Below are 17,585 nucleotides of genomic sequence, written 5' to 3' on the forward strand. Positions count from 1 at the left end.
TTGGGGTTAGGGTTGGGGTTAGGGTTGGGGTTGGGGTTAGGGTTGGGGTTAGGGTTGGGGTTGGGGTTAGGGTTGGGGTTAGGGTTAGGGTTGGGGTTGGGGTTAGGGTTACAGTTGGGGTTGGGGTTAGGGTTGTGGTTAGGGTTGGGGTTGGGGTTAGGGTTGGGGTTGGGGTTAGGGTTGGGGTTAGGGTTGGGGTTAGGGTTGCGGTTACGGTTGGGGTTAGGGTTGCGGTTGGGGTTGGGGTTAGGGTTGCGGTTGGGGTTAGGGTTAGGGTTACGGTTGGGGTTCGGTTGGGGTTAGGGTTGGGGTTACGGTTGGGGTTAGGGTTGGGGTTAGGGTTAGGGTTGGGGTTAGGGTTGGGGTTACGGTTGGGGTTAGGGTTGGGGTTGGGGTTAGGGTTGTGGTTAGGGTTGGGGTTGGGGTTAGGGTTGGGGTTAGGGTTGGGGTTAGGGTTAGGGTTGGGGTTGGAGTTAGGGTTGGGGTTAGGGTTGGGGTTGGGGTTAGGGTTGGGGTTAGGGTTAGGGTTGGGGTTGGGGTTGGGGTTGGAGTTAGGGTTGGGGTTGGGGTTAGGGTTAGGGTTGGGGTTAGGGTTGGGGTTGGGGTTAGGGTTGGGGTTAGGGTTGGGGTTAGGGTTAGGGTTGGGGTTAGGGTTGGGGTTAGGGTTAGAGTTGGGGTTAGGGTTAGGGTTGTGGTAGGGGTTAGGTTTGGGGTTGGGGTTAGGGTTGGGGTTAGGGTTGGGGTTAGGGTTAGGGTTGCGGTTACGGTTGGGGTTGCGGTTGGGGTTGGGGTTAGGGTTGCGGTTGGGGTTAGGGTTACGGTTGGGGTTCGGTTGGGGTTAGGGTTGGGGTTACGGTTGGGGTTAGGGTTGGGGTTAGGGTTAGGGTTGGGGTTAGGGTTAGGGTTGGGGTTACGGTTGGGGTTAGGGTTGGGGTTGGGGTTAGTGTTGGGGTTAGGGTTACAGTTGGGGTTAGGGTTGGGGTTAGGGTTGTGGTTTGGGTTAGGTTTGGGGTTGGGGTTAGGGTTGGGGTTAGGGTTGGGGTTAGGGTTGGGGTTGGGGTTACGGTTGGGGTTACGGTTGGGGTTAGGGTTGGGGTTAGGGTTGGGGTTACGGTTGGGGTTAGGGTTGGGGTTGGGGTTGGAGTTAGGGTTGGGGTTAGGGTTGGGGTTAGGGTTAGGGTTGGGGTTAGGGTTGGGGTTAGGGTTAGAGTTGGGGTTAGGGTTGGGGTTAGGGTTGTGGTTGGGGTTAGGTTTGGGGTTGGGGTTAGGGTTGGGGTTAGGGTTGGGGTTAGGGTTGCGGTTACGGTTGGGGTTAGGGTTGCGGTTGGGGTTGGGGTTAGGGTTGCGGTTGGGGTTAGGGTTACGGTTGGGGTTCGGTTGGGGTTAGGGTTGGGGTTACGGTTGGGGTTAGGGTTAGGGTTGGGGTTAGGGTTAGGGTTGGGGTTACGGTTGGGGTTAGGGTTGGGGTTGGGGTTAGGGTTAGTGTTGGGGTTAGGGTTACAGTTGGGGTTAGGGTTGGGGTTAGGGTTGTGGTTTGGGTTAGGTTTGGGGTTGGGGTTAGGGTTGGGGTTAGGGTTGGGGTTAGGGTTGGGGTTGGGGTTACGGTTGGGGTTGGGGTTACGGTTGGGGTTAGGGTTGGGGTTGGGGTTACGGTTGGGGTTAGGGTTGGGGTTGGGGTTAGGGTTAGGGTTGGAGTTAGGGTTAGGGTTGCGGTTACGGTTGGGGTTAGGGTTGCGGTTGGGGTTGGGGTTAGGGTTGGGGTTACGGTTGGGGTTAGGGTTGGGGTTAGGGTTGCGGTTGGGGTTAGGGTTGGGGTTTGGGTCGGGGTTAGGGTTAGGGTTGGGGTTAGGGTTGCGGTTGGGGTTAGGGTTGGGGTTACGGTTGGGGTTAGGGTTGGGGTTAGGGTTGCGGTTCGGGTTACGGTTGGGGTAACGGTTGGGGTTAGGGTTGGGGTTAGGGTTGCGGTTGGGGTTGGGGTTAGGGTTGGGGTTGGGGTTAGGGTTGGGGTTAGGGTTACGGTTGGGGTTAGGGTTAAGGTTACGGTTGGGGTTATGGTTGGGGTTAAGGTTACGGTTGTGGTTAGGGTTACGGTTGGGGTTAGGGTTGCGGTTGGGGTTAGGGCTACGGTTGGGGTTAGGGTTGGGGTTGTGGTCGGGTTAGGGTTAAGGTTACAGTTGGGGTTAGGGTTACAGTTGGGGTTATGGTTGGGTTTAGGGTTACGGTTGGGGTTACGGTTGGGGTTGCGGTTGGGGTTAGGGTTGGGGTTACGGTTGGGGTTAGGGTTACGGTTGGGGTTAGGGTTGGGGTTTGGGTCGGGGTTAGGGTTAGGGTTGGGGTTAGGGTTGCGGTTGGGGTTGGGGTTACGGTTGGGGTTAGGGTTGGGGTTAGGGTTGCGGTTCGGGTTACGGTTGGGGTTGGGGTAACGGTTGGGGTTAGGGTTGGGGTTAGGGTTGCGGTTGGGGTTGGGGTTAGGGTTGGGGTTGGGGTTAGGGTTGGGGTTAGGGTTACGGTTGGGGTTAGGGTTAAGGTTGTGGTTAGGGTTACGGTTGGGGTTAGGGTTACGGTTGGGGTTACGGTTGGGGTTGCGGTTGGGGTTAGGGTTGGGGTTACGGTTGGGGTTAGGGTTACGGTTGGGGTTAGGGTTGGGGTTACGGTTGGGGTTACGGTTGGGGTTGCGGTTGGGGTTAGGGTTGGGGTTTGGGTTAGGGTTGGGGTTAGGGTTACGGTTGGGGTCAGGGTTATGTATATATATTTATGTATGTGTTCAAACACACATTGGTGTCACTTCCTGTGTTCTCAGAGCTGGAGAGTTCCTACGGGGCCAACCAGCTCATCCTGGAGGCCAAAGCTGCGGAGCTCGCAGAGTTGGAAGAAATCGTCCGGCGAATCCTGGAGGAGATCAGCTACAAAGTGTCGCTCTACAGCACCTGCCTGTGACCCGACGCTTTACCGTCCTCCGGTGCAGCGGCTGGGATTTCACTGGTGCCGAAGGTTTTTAAAGCATTTCAGAAACATTATTCCCTGAGTATTTTATAGCTTTTAGGACCAAACACTAATATATTCGACACCGTCCGTGCCAAAAAGGTTTTTAAGGCGTTGTAAAGCTGCCAAAGATCATTAAAGTATTAAAGTAACGAGTCCCAAAGGAAACCACTAAAAGCCAACGTGACCTCAGCGCTCGAAAACAAGACTGTGTAGAGAAAATAGACGTTTATCTGTATGGGATTTAAATATATGACTGAACGTATTTCATAGAAACATTTTATACATACTTAATACGCCCAAAGGTATGAAACATGTGGACCAAAAAGCATTTTTAAATGGTTTTGTGACTACGAACAAATAATAAATTTAAAGATGAAGCGACTAAGTTTGTATTTTCTACTTGTTTTCGTTGGATGGTCGAGCGTCTATGAAATGTAAATGGACTTGTGCTTATATAGTGTTTTAAAGTCTTCTGACTACTCAAGGACACTTTGACATGTGGAGGTGTCTGGGGGAGGTGGGGATCGAACCCCCGATCTCTCGAATGGAGGACAACCCACTCTTCCACTAAGCCACAGTTGCCCCATGTCTTTCTGTACAAATTTCCCCAATTTGGGGCAGCAGTAGCTCAGTCCATAGGTGACTGGGCTGGGAACCGGAGGGTTACTTGTTCGAGTCCCTGTGTGGACCATGAATGTAGTGTGGACTGGTGGCTGGAGAGGTGCCACCACTACACCACTGTGTAGCCCTAAATTTGAGCCCAGAGATTCACACATACAGCTCGGACAAAGATGACACACAGACACTTGCAAGAACATATTTAATTGCATCATTTGGCGTTCAGAAGAAAATATTTGTCCTCGTTAAAATAGAGCGTCCTCCGTAAAATAAAAATGAATTCAATATTACAAGAGATGACTCCTACGACACAGGCTCAACTCTTACAGTACGTACAACGGATAAGACTTCAATGAATCTGTCAGAGGAACACTTGTGCTATATTTGTGTAATAGACTAAACGTGTAATGTTATGGCTATTAACTCAAACAACAATAGCAGCAGCAGCATTTGGGGTGGATTCTTGTTTATATCTGCACAATACTTAGACGTGTAGGGGTGTAAAGGCCAAAGCTGACATTGACAGTGGTGATATTTTTACATTTTACTGTCAGAATGACAATTATTCAGTGTTTTCACACCATGACGGCAAAGCTGGAACCAGCATTGGGATCAAATTGTTGGATGAGTATTAGCAGCTCGGTAAGGCAGGGTGAGGAAGGTCAACACTGGGGCGGGAAGTCCTCCGAAAACACGCTGGAACGATCTCTGTTTTTAGACATCTGGTGTAAAAATATATGGCGTCGTGGTCAGAGGAGGAACCCTCACGTACGAACCTTAAATCTACATGTCGACCCAGTTTTCCCCCTTCACCAACTACGACTTCAACTCCAAAACAAAAACGTACAACTCGACGTACAGTAAAGACCGTAAAAGTGCTTTGGATCTGTTCTCTTCTCTGTGACCTGCCGGGGTGGAGACGCTGGGTCTACTCCCTGCTGCGGGGGGGATGCGGCGGAGGAGCTCCTTCCACAGGAGCCGAGCTGGGAACGGAGAGCAGTTGGCCGGCGTGTATGCGCTCGTTGACGCGCAGCTGACACCCGTCCTTCAGCATGCGCACAGCTATCCTGGCGATGTTGCGGGAATCGTCCAGGCCGGAGTGAGGCCGGCCTTCGTACTTCAGACCCAACTTCTCCAACATGGTGCTAAGCTTCGTCTGTGTGCGGGGGACCTGGGGGAGGAGAAAATTGTACATCTGCATTTAGCATTTTCTATAAAAGTAGCAAAGTCCCGCGTTTGTATTTACTGTAAGCAGGACCTCAATATGAATTTCTGGTGCATGTATTCCTGTGGTTAATAAAAATTATTTTCTGGTCCTGTTTGAATTGTGCCATGAGTTTCACATCTGTTTGTGGTTTTTAAAGATATTTTTTCATGCAAAACAACTATGATTCATCGCGAAGAAGTTTGATAGTTTGTGAACTACAACTCTTCACTAGAATAGAATAGAATTGTCTCTATTTTCATTGTACCAGTACAACAAAATTTACAGTACAATCCCTTAAAGTGCAGAAATAATTTAACATTAAAAAGAATAGGCTAGACACATTTAAAAGACACATTTAAAACCACAAGCTTACACACCAACACACACACACACACACACACACACCGTAGCAGCTTAAGGAGACAAAACAAAAAATGTAGATTGCAGCGACCCTGAGCATCATGTACCATCACAGGTAAAGGTGTTTGCGGTGTTTGCGGTGTTCAGCACTGTCTGACGTCTGCAATAAGTCAAAGTGTTGATGGCCTGGGTGGGACGAATCCCTCGAAGAGCTGCACAGTTCTTCCAGGGTGGGGAGTGAGCAACCAATGGTCTTTTGGGCTGTGTTAACAACCCTTTGGAAGGCTTTCCGGTCAGCCACAGTGCAGCTGGCAAACCACACACACACACACGCAGTAAGTCAGGATGTTTTCTATGGAGCAACGAATGAACACGTCACCACCTGCGCTCGGTCCTCTGGTACAGACATGGACGTATCTCTGCTCCACTTCACTGTTTATCGCCCAGAGGAGGATAAAAGCATTGAAAGGGGGTAGAATCCACAACACAAAGGGGCATGTGGAGAGTTTTACTTAGGTGGTGAGAAAGAGTGATGACTTGACATGACGTAGTTTTTCTCATTGTGTTTTCTCTACAACCCTTTAAACTGAACAATTGCACAATAAACGGCAAAACTGTTGACATGAAAAACCTTCAATTAAAATCCACAAACATGTTTCTTATTCGGGGCGTATGACGACTTGGACAATTGAGACCAATTTGCGATCTCAGAGGTCCTATGGGGGTCCAGCTGAAGGGGCGACACTGTTTGCATTCAGTTTACCATCGTAACACGATCAAAAACACAAACCTTGTAGAAGTTCCCGTACGATTTCCTGATGTTGATCCACTTCTTTGCGAAATGAGGATATCTGATCCGGCTAAGTCGGCACTGGATGTTGAGGAACTTGCTCATATCCCAGGCCCTGAAGAAGACGAGGGGAAACAGTTGTGTAAGTTTGACGAGAAGAGGCACAAATTCAGATTCAGTTCTGCAGCATTACTGAGTGAAAACACACCCGTCAGTGAGGATGGCGTATTTGTACTTGGTCCCGAGCTCCCTCTCCTGAAGCCAATCTACGACCCGCTGAAGGACGGCGGGAAAGGGATCCGCTTCGTCCACCATTTTCTGCTCAACAAAACCACAGTTTAAAAACCCCTGATTGCATTAATGCCACAGCGATATGAAAGAAGGCGCCGAGCTCAACCAACCTGTGTTATCCCTGTTAACTTCACACAAAAGTCTGAAAGCTGTGGGTTCAACTCTGGCTTCACATATTCCTGAAAGGAGTCCACCTGCAGAATAACAAACAAATAAAAACATATTCATGAATCCAGAAATCACACTACAGATTTCAAACTGAACATCTCAAACGTAACTTACGATTTCTAAGGTGTGCGTGTTGATGAGAACCATGGGGAACTCAATGATTTCATGGTGGAAGTCTGAAGGATTATCCTCTTCGCATGTTGCTTCATAGTCCACCACGCAGATGTAGTCGTAGTAGGTGTCGGTGGGACCTCCCTCAGCGGCAGACTGCATCAGCTTCTGCTTCTTGTAGTGGCTCTTCAGCCTCTTCTTCATCACGTCCTTTACGCCTCTTTACACACACAGAAAACAGGGTTTAGGAGACAGTTTTGCTCATGCCTACAGTAGTTCAGTAGTTCAGCAGCTGCAGCAATACTGGCAGTAGAAAAGTATATGACTTGAGCTTGAGATTTCTACATAAGTTAATTTTTGTGTGCATTTCCATTGATTACTTGGTGGTTGCTAATAAAACGATTATATGCTTATGTAGACCCATTTAAACGGTACTATACTATATTATATTATCTTCACTTTTGTGACCCTTGGGTCAAATTGAGCCGGGACATCTTTGGGGTTTTAAAAACAACCATGAAATAAAATGTTACTTCATAAATCATTAACATATACTGTCTTTATATCAATTTCTGTACTGTGGTCACTACCTTGTGTCAAGGTTCAGGTCTGCTAACTTGATCCGAAGCTCCTCCTTGGACATGCGGTTGATGTGTCCATTGGCCAGAGCGATCTCTTTGTACACCGGATGACTGAAGTCGCTGTTGGACTGAGGCGGGGACACTTGAGGAGCAGATTCTCCATCAGGACATATCCTGCTGCAAGGCTTTGCCTGAAGAGGAATAATATCAGTCATTACACGTCCCAGAAACACACAGAGCATCACATGGACAGACCAGAGGTGGGGAACCCTGCTCCTGGAGAGTCCTGCAGGTTTTAGGTTTCTCTCTGCTCTAACACACCTGATTCTAGTGCTCTGCTCGTTATTAAGCAGCTGAAGCTCGTCACAGGGTTAATAATGTTAGACTCAGGTTCGTTATAGCAGGGAGAAATCGAAAACACGCAGGACAGTGGTCCTCCAGGAGCACGGGTTCCCCACCCCTGCTGTAGATTAGTATTATTGTTACAAAAGAGAGCAGAGTCCAAAAATGTGTCAGCTCAGGTCATCTGTGAAAGCATACAGGTCACAAATGTCACTATATCTTTCTAAATGAACCAAAATTACTTTTGTATACACATGGGCAGCAAATTACAGGAAGTACCAATACAAAGTGTGTGTGGGGGGGTTTACTTCAACAACAGCTTTATTACAGCTTTATAAAGCTGATATTTTAAAAGCGTCCTTTGGAAGGATAAAAACAGCAGATTGTTTTAAACAAAAAATACTTAGATACCTGGATATTTTGTTTTAATTGAGGATAAATTGTAATCCCATGAGAAGACGGAGTGGCTATGAAAGACTACTTCAAAATAAAAAAAAAATGTTTCAATCATGGTACAAGTACTGTAAACATTTTATTCTACTGTAGGAAATACTTTCCCCAAAATTCTTAATTTGGGGAAAAGAAAAAATATTTTCCTTATTTTTGGACACACTTTTCTATGACTTTCTTGATTTATTTCAACAAATTATGCCTAAGACTGCTTTACAAAGGCTATGACTGATTTAAGCATTTTTATACATGTTAGATTTTGATATTTTTTTACTTTTTTCAACATACTATGACATTTTTGGGGGGCTTATTTATGGACACAATATTTTGTGACTTTTCTTGACTTATTTCAAACCTGATTCTGATGCTCTGCTCGTTATCAAGCAGCTGCTTCTGTATTGTGTGCTTTTCTCTGTTTCATTATGACATCTCGTGTGCAGCGACAATAAAGAATCTATCTATCACTAATTATAATGTAATAAAATATTGTGAAATGGGTCATTCTGCGTAATGACTACTGTGCTTTTAGTTCTTATGTATTTTTACTAGAGTTCGTACAGCGCCATACAGCTGTGGTAAATTACATATTACTGTGAACACATATGCAAACACTTACCAACTAAAACTGTGTTTTGTTACACTAGAAGGAAATTTAATATATCCTCTATAGCTGCATATTTTCAAGCACTTTATCCCAAATTCAAGCACTTTTCAAACCTTGTAAACACACCATCCAAAGTCAAGCATTTTCAAGCACGCGTACGTACCCCGTAGAGTAGAGTTTGAATGCAGGACTTATGACCGAATACATCAACACTGTGCCAAGATCTAAACACTGCTATGCTACGCTAAGAAAACAGCAGGTTTTGAAGGTACAACATGATGCTAACGTTAGCTCGCTGCTAACACCAACCTTCTCCTCTTCCCTTGTCTGGGACATCTTCTTCACGTTGACGTCCTCTGTGTGAATGTTTTCCTTGTGCTCATCCATTTAAAGTGGAAGTTAATCCAGGAATCAGTCGGCGACTTTTAAAACAATAAAACTTAACGTTGCTAACTAGCGGTTTAGCTGCACTTGCTAACACTAGCTAACAGCATAGCAAACATCCCTTCGTCTTCGCGGTGGTCCACTTTGAAGCCGCTGCGTTTCGATGTTAATTATTAAATTAATTAAATAAAGTTGTTAATATGACATAAGTCAAGATTAATCAATAAAAACGCGTTTAATAACTACGGTTATTGTCTCGCGACTCTCTCTTCAATGTTGTCTCTAAGGGGAACAGTGATGACGACTTCCGGTTAGCGCCAAAACAAACGGCTGCTCACGGTCGCCATCTTGTGACGCGGATGACGCACAAACATTTCAATTTTTTTTGTTATTCTTTTAGTATTCATTGATTTTTTAAAATGTTTTATTGTCTTTGTGCGTTTTAATTTATGTTATTATTGTTTCTACGTTTAGACATATTTTTTTGGTATTGTGTATAACCCTGAAACACGTAAGAAAAGTTAATTTTTATATTAAATCTTAATAAAAAACATGTCAAATGCTGAAAATATAGGCTATTTTGGACTATTATTATTATTATTACTGTTTTTAAAAAAGTATTAATTTTTTTTATATTCAACACATCTATTTTGGGGACGTTTTTTACTTTACGTTTGTATTTTAATATTTTATTGTCTAAATAAAGTTCGATTTTTTTTAATATTATGTAATTTTAAAAAACACAATATCGATAATTTACACGGATAGTTTACTGCTTTTTAAAAAAATAAATGAGATTATCTTCTTTCATTGTTTCAAATATTGAACTGAATTCCATTGCTAGGCAACAGCCCGGGTCGGGAACAGGAAATAAACTGGGACACGTTTGTTTACAACCGTGAAATGGTCTCTATGTTAAAGGTTACGTTTATGTATTTATCTCCGCTCTTACTTTGTATTTTTTCCATCTTTATTTTATTATTTACTTTTATTATTATTATTATTATTATTATTATTATTATTATTATTATTATTATTATTATTATTAATATTATTATTATATGCTTTTATGTTGAACCGGATTTTATTTCTTGTTTACATTATTTTGTTATTTGTAAAACTAAATAAAGAGTAAAAACACCATCACAGCCTTAGCAGCAGCAGTGAATATGCTTAATACTTCTCTGTTATTACTAGAAGGTAAACATTAATACTTTTTATTTGATCATTATTTGTTATAAGGTTTATTTAATGAGTTAAAAATGTGCATTTAGGAATATATTCTCATATCTGTTAATTTGCAGACATATTTCCCAAACATGTTTGCATTTACAGTGCTAATGTTTCGTTAAAGGTATGAATGGTGTCAACATCTTTAATAACATTTACATAAAATGTGTGTAGTATATGAAATTATGTGTTAATTCATAACATAACGTATGAAGCTAGGACGCAAAAGTTATATCAGGATTTTCTTTAATGTGCACTGTTTCTTATCTAACTGGTCTAATTGTTTTATTTTTGTTTGTCTACTATTTTAATTTATCTGCTTTGGTAAAACAAATGTCTTTTTGGTCAAATACATATCTATAAATCCTATTTTTAAACAATTGTGAGGTGGAATTCTATGGAGACACTACCCAAACATGTCCACTAGGTGACAGTCTCCTCTAAGTTTCATCCTGTCCAATGACTGAATGAAAAAATAAGAATATAATGTAAACAACACATACTTTAGTGTATGTTCTTGGCTCTGTGCAGGTGTGTGTGAACCTGCAGGGGAAGAAAATGAACAGGTATAAACTGAGCAAAGAGCAGGACGAAAGAAACATAAAAGTGTCTGAATAATAAATCTGAATAAGAATATAAAACATTTATGAGCCACAAAACAGCTGCAACGTGGATTTGCTACTTATATAATCACATCCACCAGTGAAGCTGCAGTGTTAGAATCAAATGGAGTCAAGAAGTCGTCAAAACCACTTAATTAATATTTAAAGATGCATCCGTGAATCTTAGGACGATTTCTGTTGCTTTGTTTTGTTATTATTTATTTATTTTTAACCATTTTTTACCCTGTTGTTCAAAAGAAAGACATAAAATTAAGATTAAAATCTTTAAGGACTAAATTAAAGTACGAATCATCCATTCAAATCTTACTTAAAGTATTTATATAAGCATCTATTTATGCTTTTATGTTTATAGTATTTTCAAAGTAAAAGTATTCAGAATGCAGAACATTCAGGAAACTTTCAAGGCCTGGATTTTTCCCTCAAATTCACAAACTTTCAAGGGTTATTAATCGTCTAACTTGTCGAAAGAAAGAGTTAAATATATTATTATAGTTTATTTTTTACATATATTTTACCGTTTTTATGAGCTACAATATGAAGGAATAATGTAAGAACAAATATAAACTACAGGCAGCAGTAAAATGATTAATTATCACACTATCATTGGCCTTATTAACTACCTTTGATTTATCCAACAAGTATATTTTTTTTAAAGAAAGTCCGAAATATGTGAAATAACAACTCAGATTATAACACACACAGAGGACGCCATTACTGCACTTTAACTTTACTACATCTTTACATAGGAAATATTTGATTGCTGTTATAATATCGCTCTGAATGTCAAGAAAAGCTCCTTAAAAAATAAAATAATCAAGAATAAGATGCAGCGGTAGCTCAATCTATAGGTGACTCAGCTAGGAACCGTAGGGTCGCCAGATCGGGTGCCTGTGTGGACCATGAATGGAGCGTGGACTGGTGGCTGGAGAGGTGCCAGTTCATCTCCTGGGCACTGCTGAGATGCTGTGGAGCAAGGCATCGAACCCCCAACTGCTCGGGGCGCCGGTCACTGGCAGCCCCCTCGCTCTAACATCTCTCCATTAACTGCATGTATATAGGTCGTGTGTGTGTGTGTGTGTGTGTATTTCGGGTGTGTGTGTGTGTGTAACATGAATAATAACATTGCGGGATTAATAAAGTAATTCTTCTTTAGTTGGTTTCCATGGGGATGTTATGACAGCAAATAAAAAAACATGTAAAATATTCTTTTGAACACTCGTCAGAACTTATTTTTATTCCCCACCAGTGCAGCTGCCCCTAATCAAAGTCATTTACACCAATTTTATGTATGAATTCCTTAAGATGCCTGCAGAGAGGTTTGATCGTGTCCTTGCATCCCACAGCCGTCGGACGGGTCATGAATAACGGAGGAGATGTTGGGAACAAGGAGGGACGGATAAGAAGCAGGAAATCTGCAACAACCTTAGAAAAACAAAGATTTATTTTCCTCATTTGAAAAAAAATAATAACGTACGAAACTAATGCACATAGAAGAGACAGAGATGTGAAAAATATACATTATGGATTTACAAATAAAGCTTTGGAAGAGAAGGTGCACGTCTCTCCAGAAGAGCGGAGAGATTATTATTTTTAGCCGATTTGGGGGAAAAAACCTCTGAAAGAAAACATGAAATAATATCAAATCATTTCAGTTAGAAAGGCTTAAAAACTCCGTATTTGTTTGTTGTTTTTAAAAAAAGGATGCAAACAGAAGAAGGAAATAAGCTGCGTGAAAAGGCATCAGACCCATTTCATCCCCTCGTCATCACAGTGATACAGGGTCAGGGAGCGCGGAGCTACATTGTTCGGTTTCCTCCGTCTAATCTGCCGTGCTGCGTTCAGGTCAGGTGGGAAAAACAGGCGCTTAAGTGTTGATATTACCACGTTTTAAAGGGTAATTCCGGGGTAAATCATCCCATGGTCTTTTTTCAGCACTTACAGTCATCAAATAAACCATAGAGACAGTTTTTTTTCATGTAACAACTATTAACGGAGAAATCCAGTAGAGTCGCTAACAGTCAGATGTGGCTAACAGTGATTAGCTCGGGGCAGCACGGTGAAGGCATTCAAAGGTCTTTGTTAACCACTAATGCTGCTGAAAATAACAGCAAACCTCTGCAGCAGCATGAGAAGAGTCCCTACACACAAAACAAAGCACCAATGGGCTCCTTCCTTTGGGATTGACTTTGGTAATCCACTTGAATGGACTTTACTATGAGAGGAGCTGGTACAGGGGCCAGTAGGTAAGTCTTTAAAACCCTCTTTTAATAAACTCTGGCTTCACTAACTACGCTGTTGGTGCTTTGTTTTGTGTGTAGGGACTCTTCTCATGCTGCTGCAGAGGTTTGATGTTATTTTGAGCAGAATTAGTGGTTAAAAAGACGTTTGAATGCCTTCACCATTCTGCCCCGAGCTAATCACTGTTAGCCACGTCCGGCTGTTGGCAACTCTCCTGGATTTCTCCGTTAATAGTTCATACACAACAAAAAAACTGTCTCGATGGCTTATTTGATGTATGTAAGTGCCAAAAAAGACCACGGGATGATTTTGCGGCAGAATTACACTTTATGTTTTTCCAGGTTACTGACACGTCAGTATTTTAGTTTTTTAGTGCAACAACAGACAAACTTATTTCAAGTAAAGCAACTTTCATCCTCCAAGTTATTAAAGTCTTAAAATACGATGGCCGAGCAGAATTTTCTGTACTAGTTTCATCTTCAGAAGAGTCTCTTTTCAGCCGTGCGAGAGTCAAGTGTGAATTGTTCTGAAATGTTGTAGCGGTAATCACTCACGGTGTCTCTCTGTGTCTTAAAAACAAGTTTCAACAGGTTGAAATCCTTTCAAGTCAGGACTTTAAACGTTGTTGCTGCTGTAGTTTTTCCCACAGTACTTGAACGCAGCACAACATCAAAGGCTTCACACAAAAAGGAAATGGTTTCTGTTCAAAAAGCAGTTCAATGAGGGTCAGAGTCGCTCGCGTTTAGAGCTTCTCTGTAATTGTCTTTAGGCTTTCCTCACAGTTTACACGCTCGCTGGTCGTCAACTCGCCGTTAACCCGAAAAACACAAAACTAACAAGACAGGAGGCAGTTTAAAAGCTTTCCTTTAAAAAGGAGAAGCCGGACATTTTGGGAAATACGCTTACACGTTTTCTTTGCTGAGTTAGACGAGAAGATTGATACCACTCATGTCCATACGGTAAATATGAAGCTACAGCTAGCAGCCACTTAGCTTAGCTTAGCTTAGCATAAAGACTGGGAACAGGGGAAAACAGCTAGCCTGGTGCTGTCCAAAGGTGCCTATGAGGACCTCAAAAGCTCAGAGAACAACATGTTCTTTTGTAATTGTGTAAAAACAACAGATTGCGGTTTTACAGGTGGTTTTGTAGCAGAAAATTAATGCTTTTATCCAAAGAAATAGCACATAACACCAGGAAAATAGCAAAAAATTTCCATCCCAGTTTCTAAAAGTCCAAAGTGATGTCTTTAAATGTCATCTTTTGTCAGTTTTTTGTGATATAAAACAGAGAAAGGCAGGAAATCTCCATATTTGAGACAATGTTTGCGTAAAAATAGCTTTTAATTGATCATGTTTTGGGTGTTTTGCAAAGTAGAACAGCTGAAGACGGACAGGAAAGCGCTGAGGGAGAGGGGATATTTCTGTCGACGGACTAATCGATGAGTCGACTCATCGCTGCGGCTCTCATCTTTATGCTGAGCTAATCATCTCTTGATTCCAGCTTCATATTTGGACCTGAGTGGTGTTAACGTTCTCTCACACATTTCACACAGCGTAAAACACAGTGTAGACACACCTAAGCAGGCGTACAGTATATGAACACACACACACACACACACACACACACACACACACACTCAGACAGAAACAAACACACACACACATTAAAACAAACAAAGTCCGTTTTTCAATGAGACACTGACGAGAAAAAACGACATAAATACAGAACAGTTGGGTACAAATCAACCTTCAGGTGTCTTTGTGTCGTCACAGGCTCCACTGGCCACATACAGCACAGCGAGTGTTTTTTTGGAGGTGTGAGGTGGTGCTATAACAGATACACTTCCCTTTAAGGACAGGAAATAATCACTATATCTCCATGCACCGATGAAACCCTCTACATTTAGACTTTAGTGTCGATCCAGAATCTTCTTATGACCAGAGGAGAGCGGGCGGGATTCGTCCTTTTACTCTGGACCGTAGTGATGCACTTCTATATCAAGTGTTGTGTTTATATGTTTGCCCCTTCACCCTTGTAGACGGCAGGTTGTACATCTTCGTCACAGTTATATCAGCTTACATCTGCGTGCTGGAATAACAGTGGAGGTGCATTCTGGGAAAGGCTTTGTGAGGACCCCATTTAGACATGCAAAGCACAGAGTCGTGAATCAAGTCACCTTGGAGCCCAAAATCACCGGGGAGATCTGGGAGCTGGTGTTAAGGCTACATGTTAATCCTCCCCGTTTTTTTTCCGTTGCCATGACGACGCACCTAGCGGGGGAGCAGGGGGGGGGGGGACCTGGACCCCGGCGTACGTTTTCTGGTGTCATTTGTGCCCCCCTGGATCAGTGCGGGAGGAGCAATCGTTCCAAAGCACACTGCAAGTGTTCCCAGTTCTTCCACAGCAGCGCTAACAGGGACACGCCCACGCAGGTGAGCGCCAGGTGGAGGCGGCTACGCAGCAGCGGGGCGGTGAACTTGGCCGCCGTGGAGACGCACACCAAGATCACGGTGACGATGGCCAGCATGATGTTGATGCATTTCCCCAGCAGCACTTTGGCGTCGGTGTTTTCCACCTGAACCGTCTGTTGCTGCTGCTGCTGGAGCTCCAGCTTAGACACACGAGTCTGGCACGACTCCAGGACCTCCTACACACAAATATACACACACACGCACACACACACACACAGACACACAAGTACACAATAATATGGTTGAGTTCAGGGAAGCACCGGAGAGCAATGAGTCATAAGGGAGGGGAAGCGAAACTGGGTTAGAAATGAACTGACATCAGTTTTGTATTACATAAGAAATGAATGCTGGAGGCGACTCCGTGGCCCGCGTGTGTGTCTTCTTCTTAAAAAAGACAAATTATAAAAGAAAACTAAATAATGGCAAATGCAAGACAAAGGATAAAACAACATAATTTCCCTTTAACTTAGTTCAGGAATGTTATTTAACACAGAAATAATTCAATTCAATTACATTTTATTTACAGTGCCAAACCATAACAAAAGGTATCTCAGGACACTTTACGGAGAAGGTAGAGACCACACTCTATGACTTATTACAAAACACACGTTACCTGTATGTCCCGGGCCCTCTCGTACGCCTGGTAGGCCACCTTCTCCTCTATACTGGCCAGTTCCTGCTTCAGATTACTGGTCTCATGCTGGTGGAGCTCCGTCAGGTCATTTAACTGGTCCTCCAACCGCTCATACCTGACACACACACACACGCACGCACGCACGCACACGCACACGCACGCACACACAGAGAGTAGGTGGAGGCAGAGCGCCAAAGAGAGAGAGAGAGGGAGAAAACAGTGCATAATTGAGTGTATGTGTGGGTGAGTACAAGTACAGCAGTTTATCTACTACTGCTGCTGAACACATTTGCCCTTGGTTCACTTAGCAACAGTCTGGAGGTTTGTGTGAAAGCTCGGCCATTTATTTTAGTTTACAGAAGCTTACGATAACTGTCAAAGGCTCTTTGAACTTCAATGATGTACAGACAAAATGCGTAGCTCAGGATGAGTGTTTCCAGGAACGCACCTGCAGCAGAAGTGACCCTTAAAATAATCAAACATCTTCTGTGTTTGTTTTGTTTGTTTGTGCAGCCTGATATCAGACATAGTTGTTTCCAAATGTTTTTTTTTTTTGACGAGGCAACAGGCCCCTGGGCACAGATATGAGAGGCCCCTCACTCTGTCTACGTAGGAACAAGACGCCCACATTCAAAGAGTCGACTTTAGTCTTTTTGTAGTCAGTTTGTTTCTATTTGTGCTCATTTTATTTCATTTTAAGTGGATTTGTATGTCTTTGAAATTGCTTTGCATCTGCTTTTAAACATTTTGCATCTTTTAGTGGTGGTTTTGCATCTATTTATAGACATTTTGCATCTTTTTGTGCTGGTTTTGCATCTATTTATAGACATTTTGCATCTTTTTGTGCTGGTTTTGCATCTATTTTTAGTCATTTTGCATCTTTTTGTGGTGGTTTTGCATCTATTTTTAGTCATTTTGCATCTTTTTGTGCTGGTTTTGCATCTATTTTTAGTCATTTTGCATCTTTTTGTGCTGGTTTTGCATCTATTTTTAGTCATTTTGCATCTTTTAGTGGTGGTTTTGCATCTATTTTTAGTCATTTTGCATCTTTTTGTGGTGGTTTTGCGTCTATTTTTAGTCATTTTGCATCTTTTTGTGGTGGTTTTGCGTCTATTTTTAGTCATTTTGCATCTTTTTTTGGTGTTTTTTCATCTATTTTTAGTCATTTTGCAACTTTTTTGGTGGGTTTGCATCTATTTTTAGTCATTTTGCAACTTTTTGTGGTGGTTTTGCATCTATTTTTAGTCATTTTACATCTTTTTGTGGTGGTTTTGCATCTATTTTTAGTCATTTTACATCTTTTTGTGGTGGGTTTGCATCTATTTTCAGTCATTTTACATCTTTTTGTGGTGGTTTTGCATCTATTTTTTGTCATTTTGCATCTTTTTGTGGTCGTTTTGCATCTATTTTTTGTCATTTCCATCTTTTTTTGGTGGGTTTGCATTTCTATGTCTATGTTTGAAGTAGTTCACATTAGTCCAGGTTTTAAATCCCTGAT

General features: G+C 42.7%; 3 protein-coding genes across 4 annotated transcripts in view; 1 reads left to right on the forward strand and 2 right to left on the reverse strand.

Annotated features, from left to right (window-relative positions):
• lamb1b (laminin, beta 1b) overlaps positions 1-3,366 on the forward strand; it is a 41,662-nt gene extending 38,296 nt beyond the window's left edge. Inside the window, exon 33 of the mRNA XM_083935287.1 lies at positions 2,801-3,366. Coding sequence (XP_083791413.1) covers positions 2,801-2,937 — 137 coding nt within the window. The 3' untranslated portion in view covers positions 2,938-3,366. The remainder of the gene's footprint in view (positions 1-2,800) is intronic.
• Positions 3,367-3,493: 127 nt separating this feature from the next.
• eri1 (exoribonuclease 1) lies at positions 3,494-9,172 on the reverse strand. The gene is made up of 7 exons (XM_083935288.1): positions 8,817-9,172; positions 7,121-7,302; positions 6,534-6,750; positions 6,362-6,445; positions 6,169-6,278; positions 5,961-6,075; positions 3,494-4,774 (listed from the first exon to the last, which is right to left on the reverse strand). The coding sequence occupies exons 1-7, from the start codon at positions 8,892-8,894 to the stop codon at positions 4,532-4,534; spliced, it is 1,029 nt and encodes a 342-aa protein (XP_083791414.1). The 5' UTR covers positions 8,895-9,172; the 3' UTR covers positions 3,494-4,531.
• A 2,873-nt stretch (positions 9,173-12,045) lies between these two features.
• The window catches only part of tmcc3 (transmembrane and coiled-coil domain family 3), a 56,879-nt gene continuing 51,339 nt past the window's right edge, over positions 12,046-17,585 (reverse strand). For both annotated transcript variants that reach the window (XM_083935346.1, XM_083935347.1), the window contains exons 4-5: positions 16,067-16,202; positions 12,046-15,629 (exon numbers count right to left, since the gene is read on the reverse strand). In XM_083935346.1, the coding sequence (XP_083791472.1) occupies positions 15,327-15,629; positions 16,067-16,202 (439 nt within the window). In that variant the 3' untranslated portion in view covers positions 12,046-15,326. The remainder of the gene's footprint in view (positions 15,630-16,066; positions 16,203-17,585) is intronic.

The sequence above is a fragment of the Echiichthys vipera genome (genome assembly GCF_963691815.1).
Source record: "Echiichthys vipera genome assembly, chromosome: 20".
In the NCBI taxonomy this organism is placed as follows: Eukaryota; Metazoa; Chordata; class Actinopteri; order Perciformes; family Trachinidae; genus Echiichthys; species Echiichthys vipera.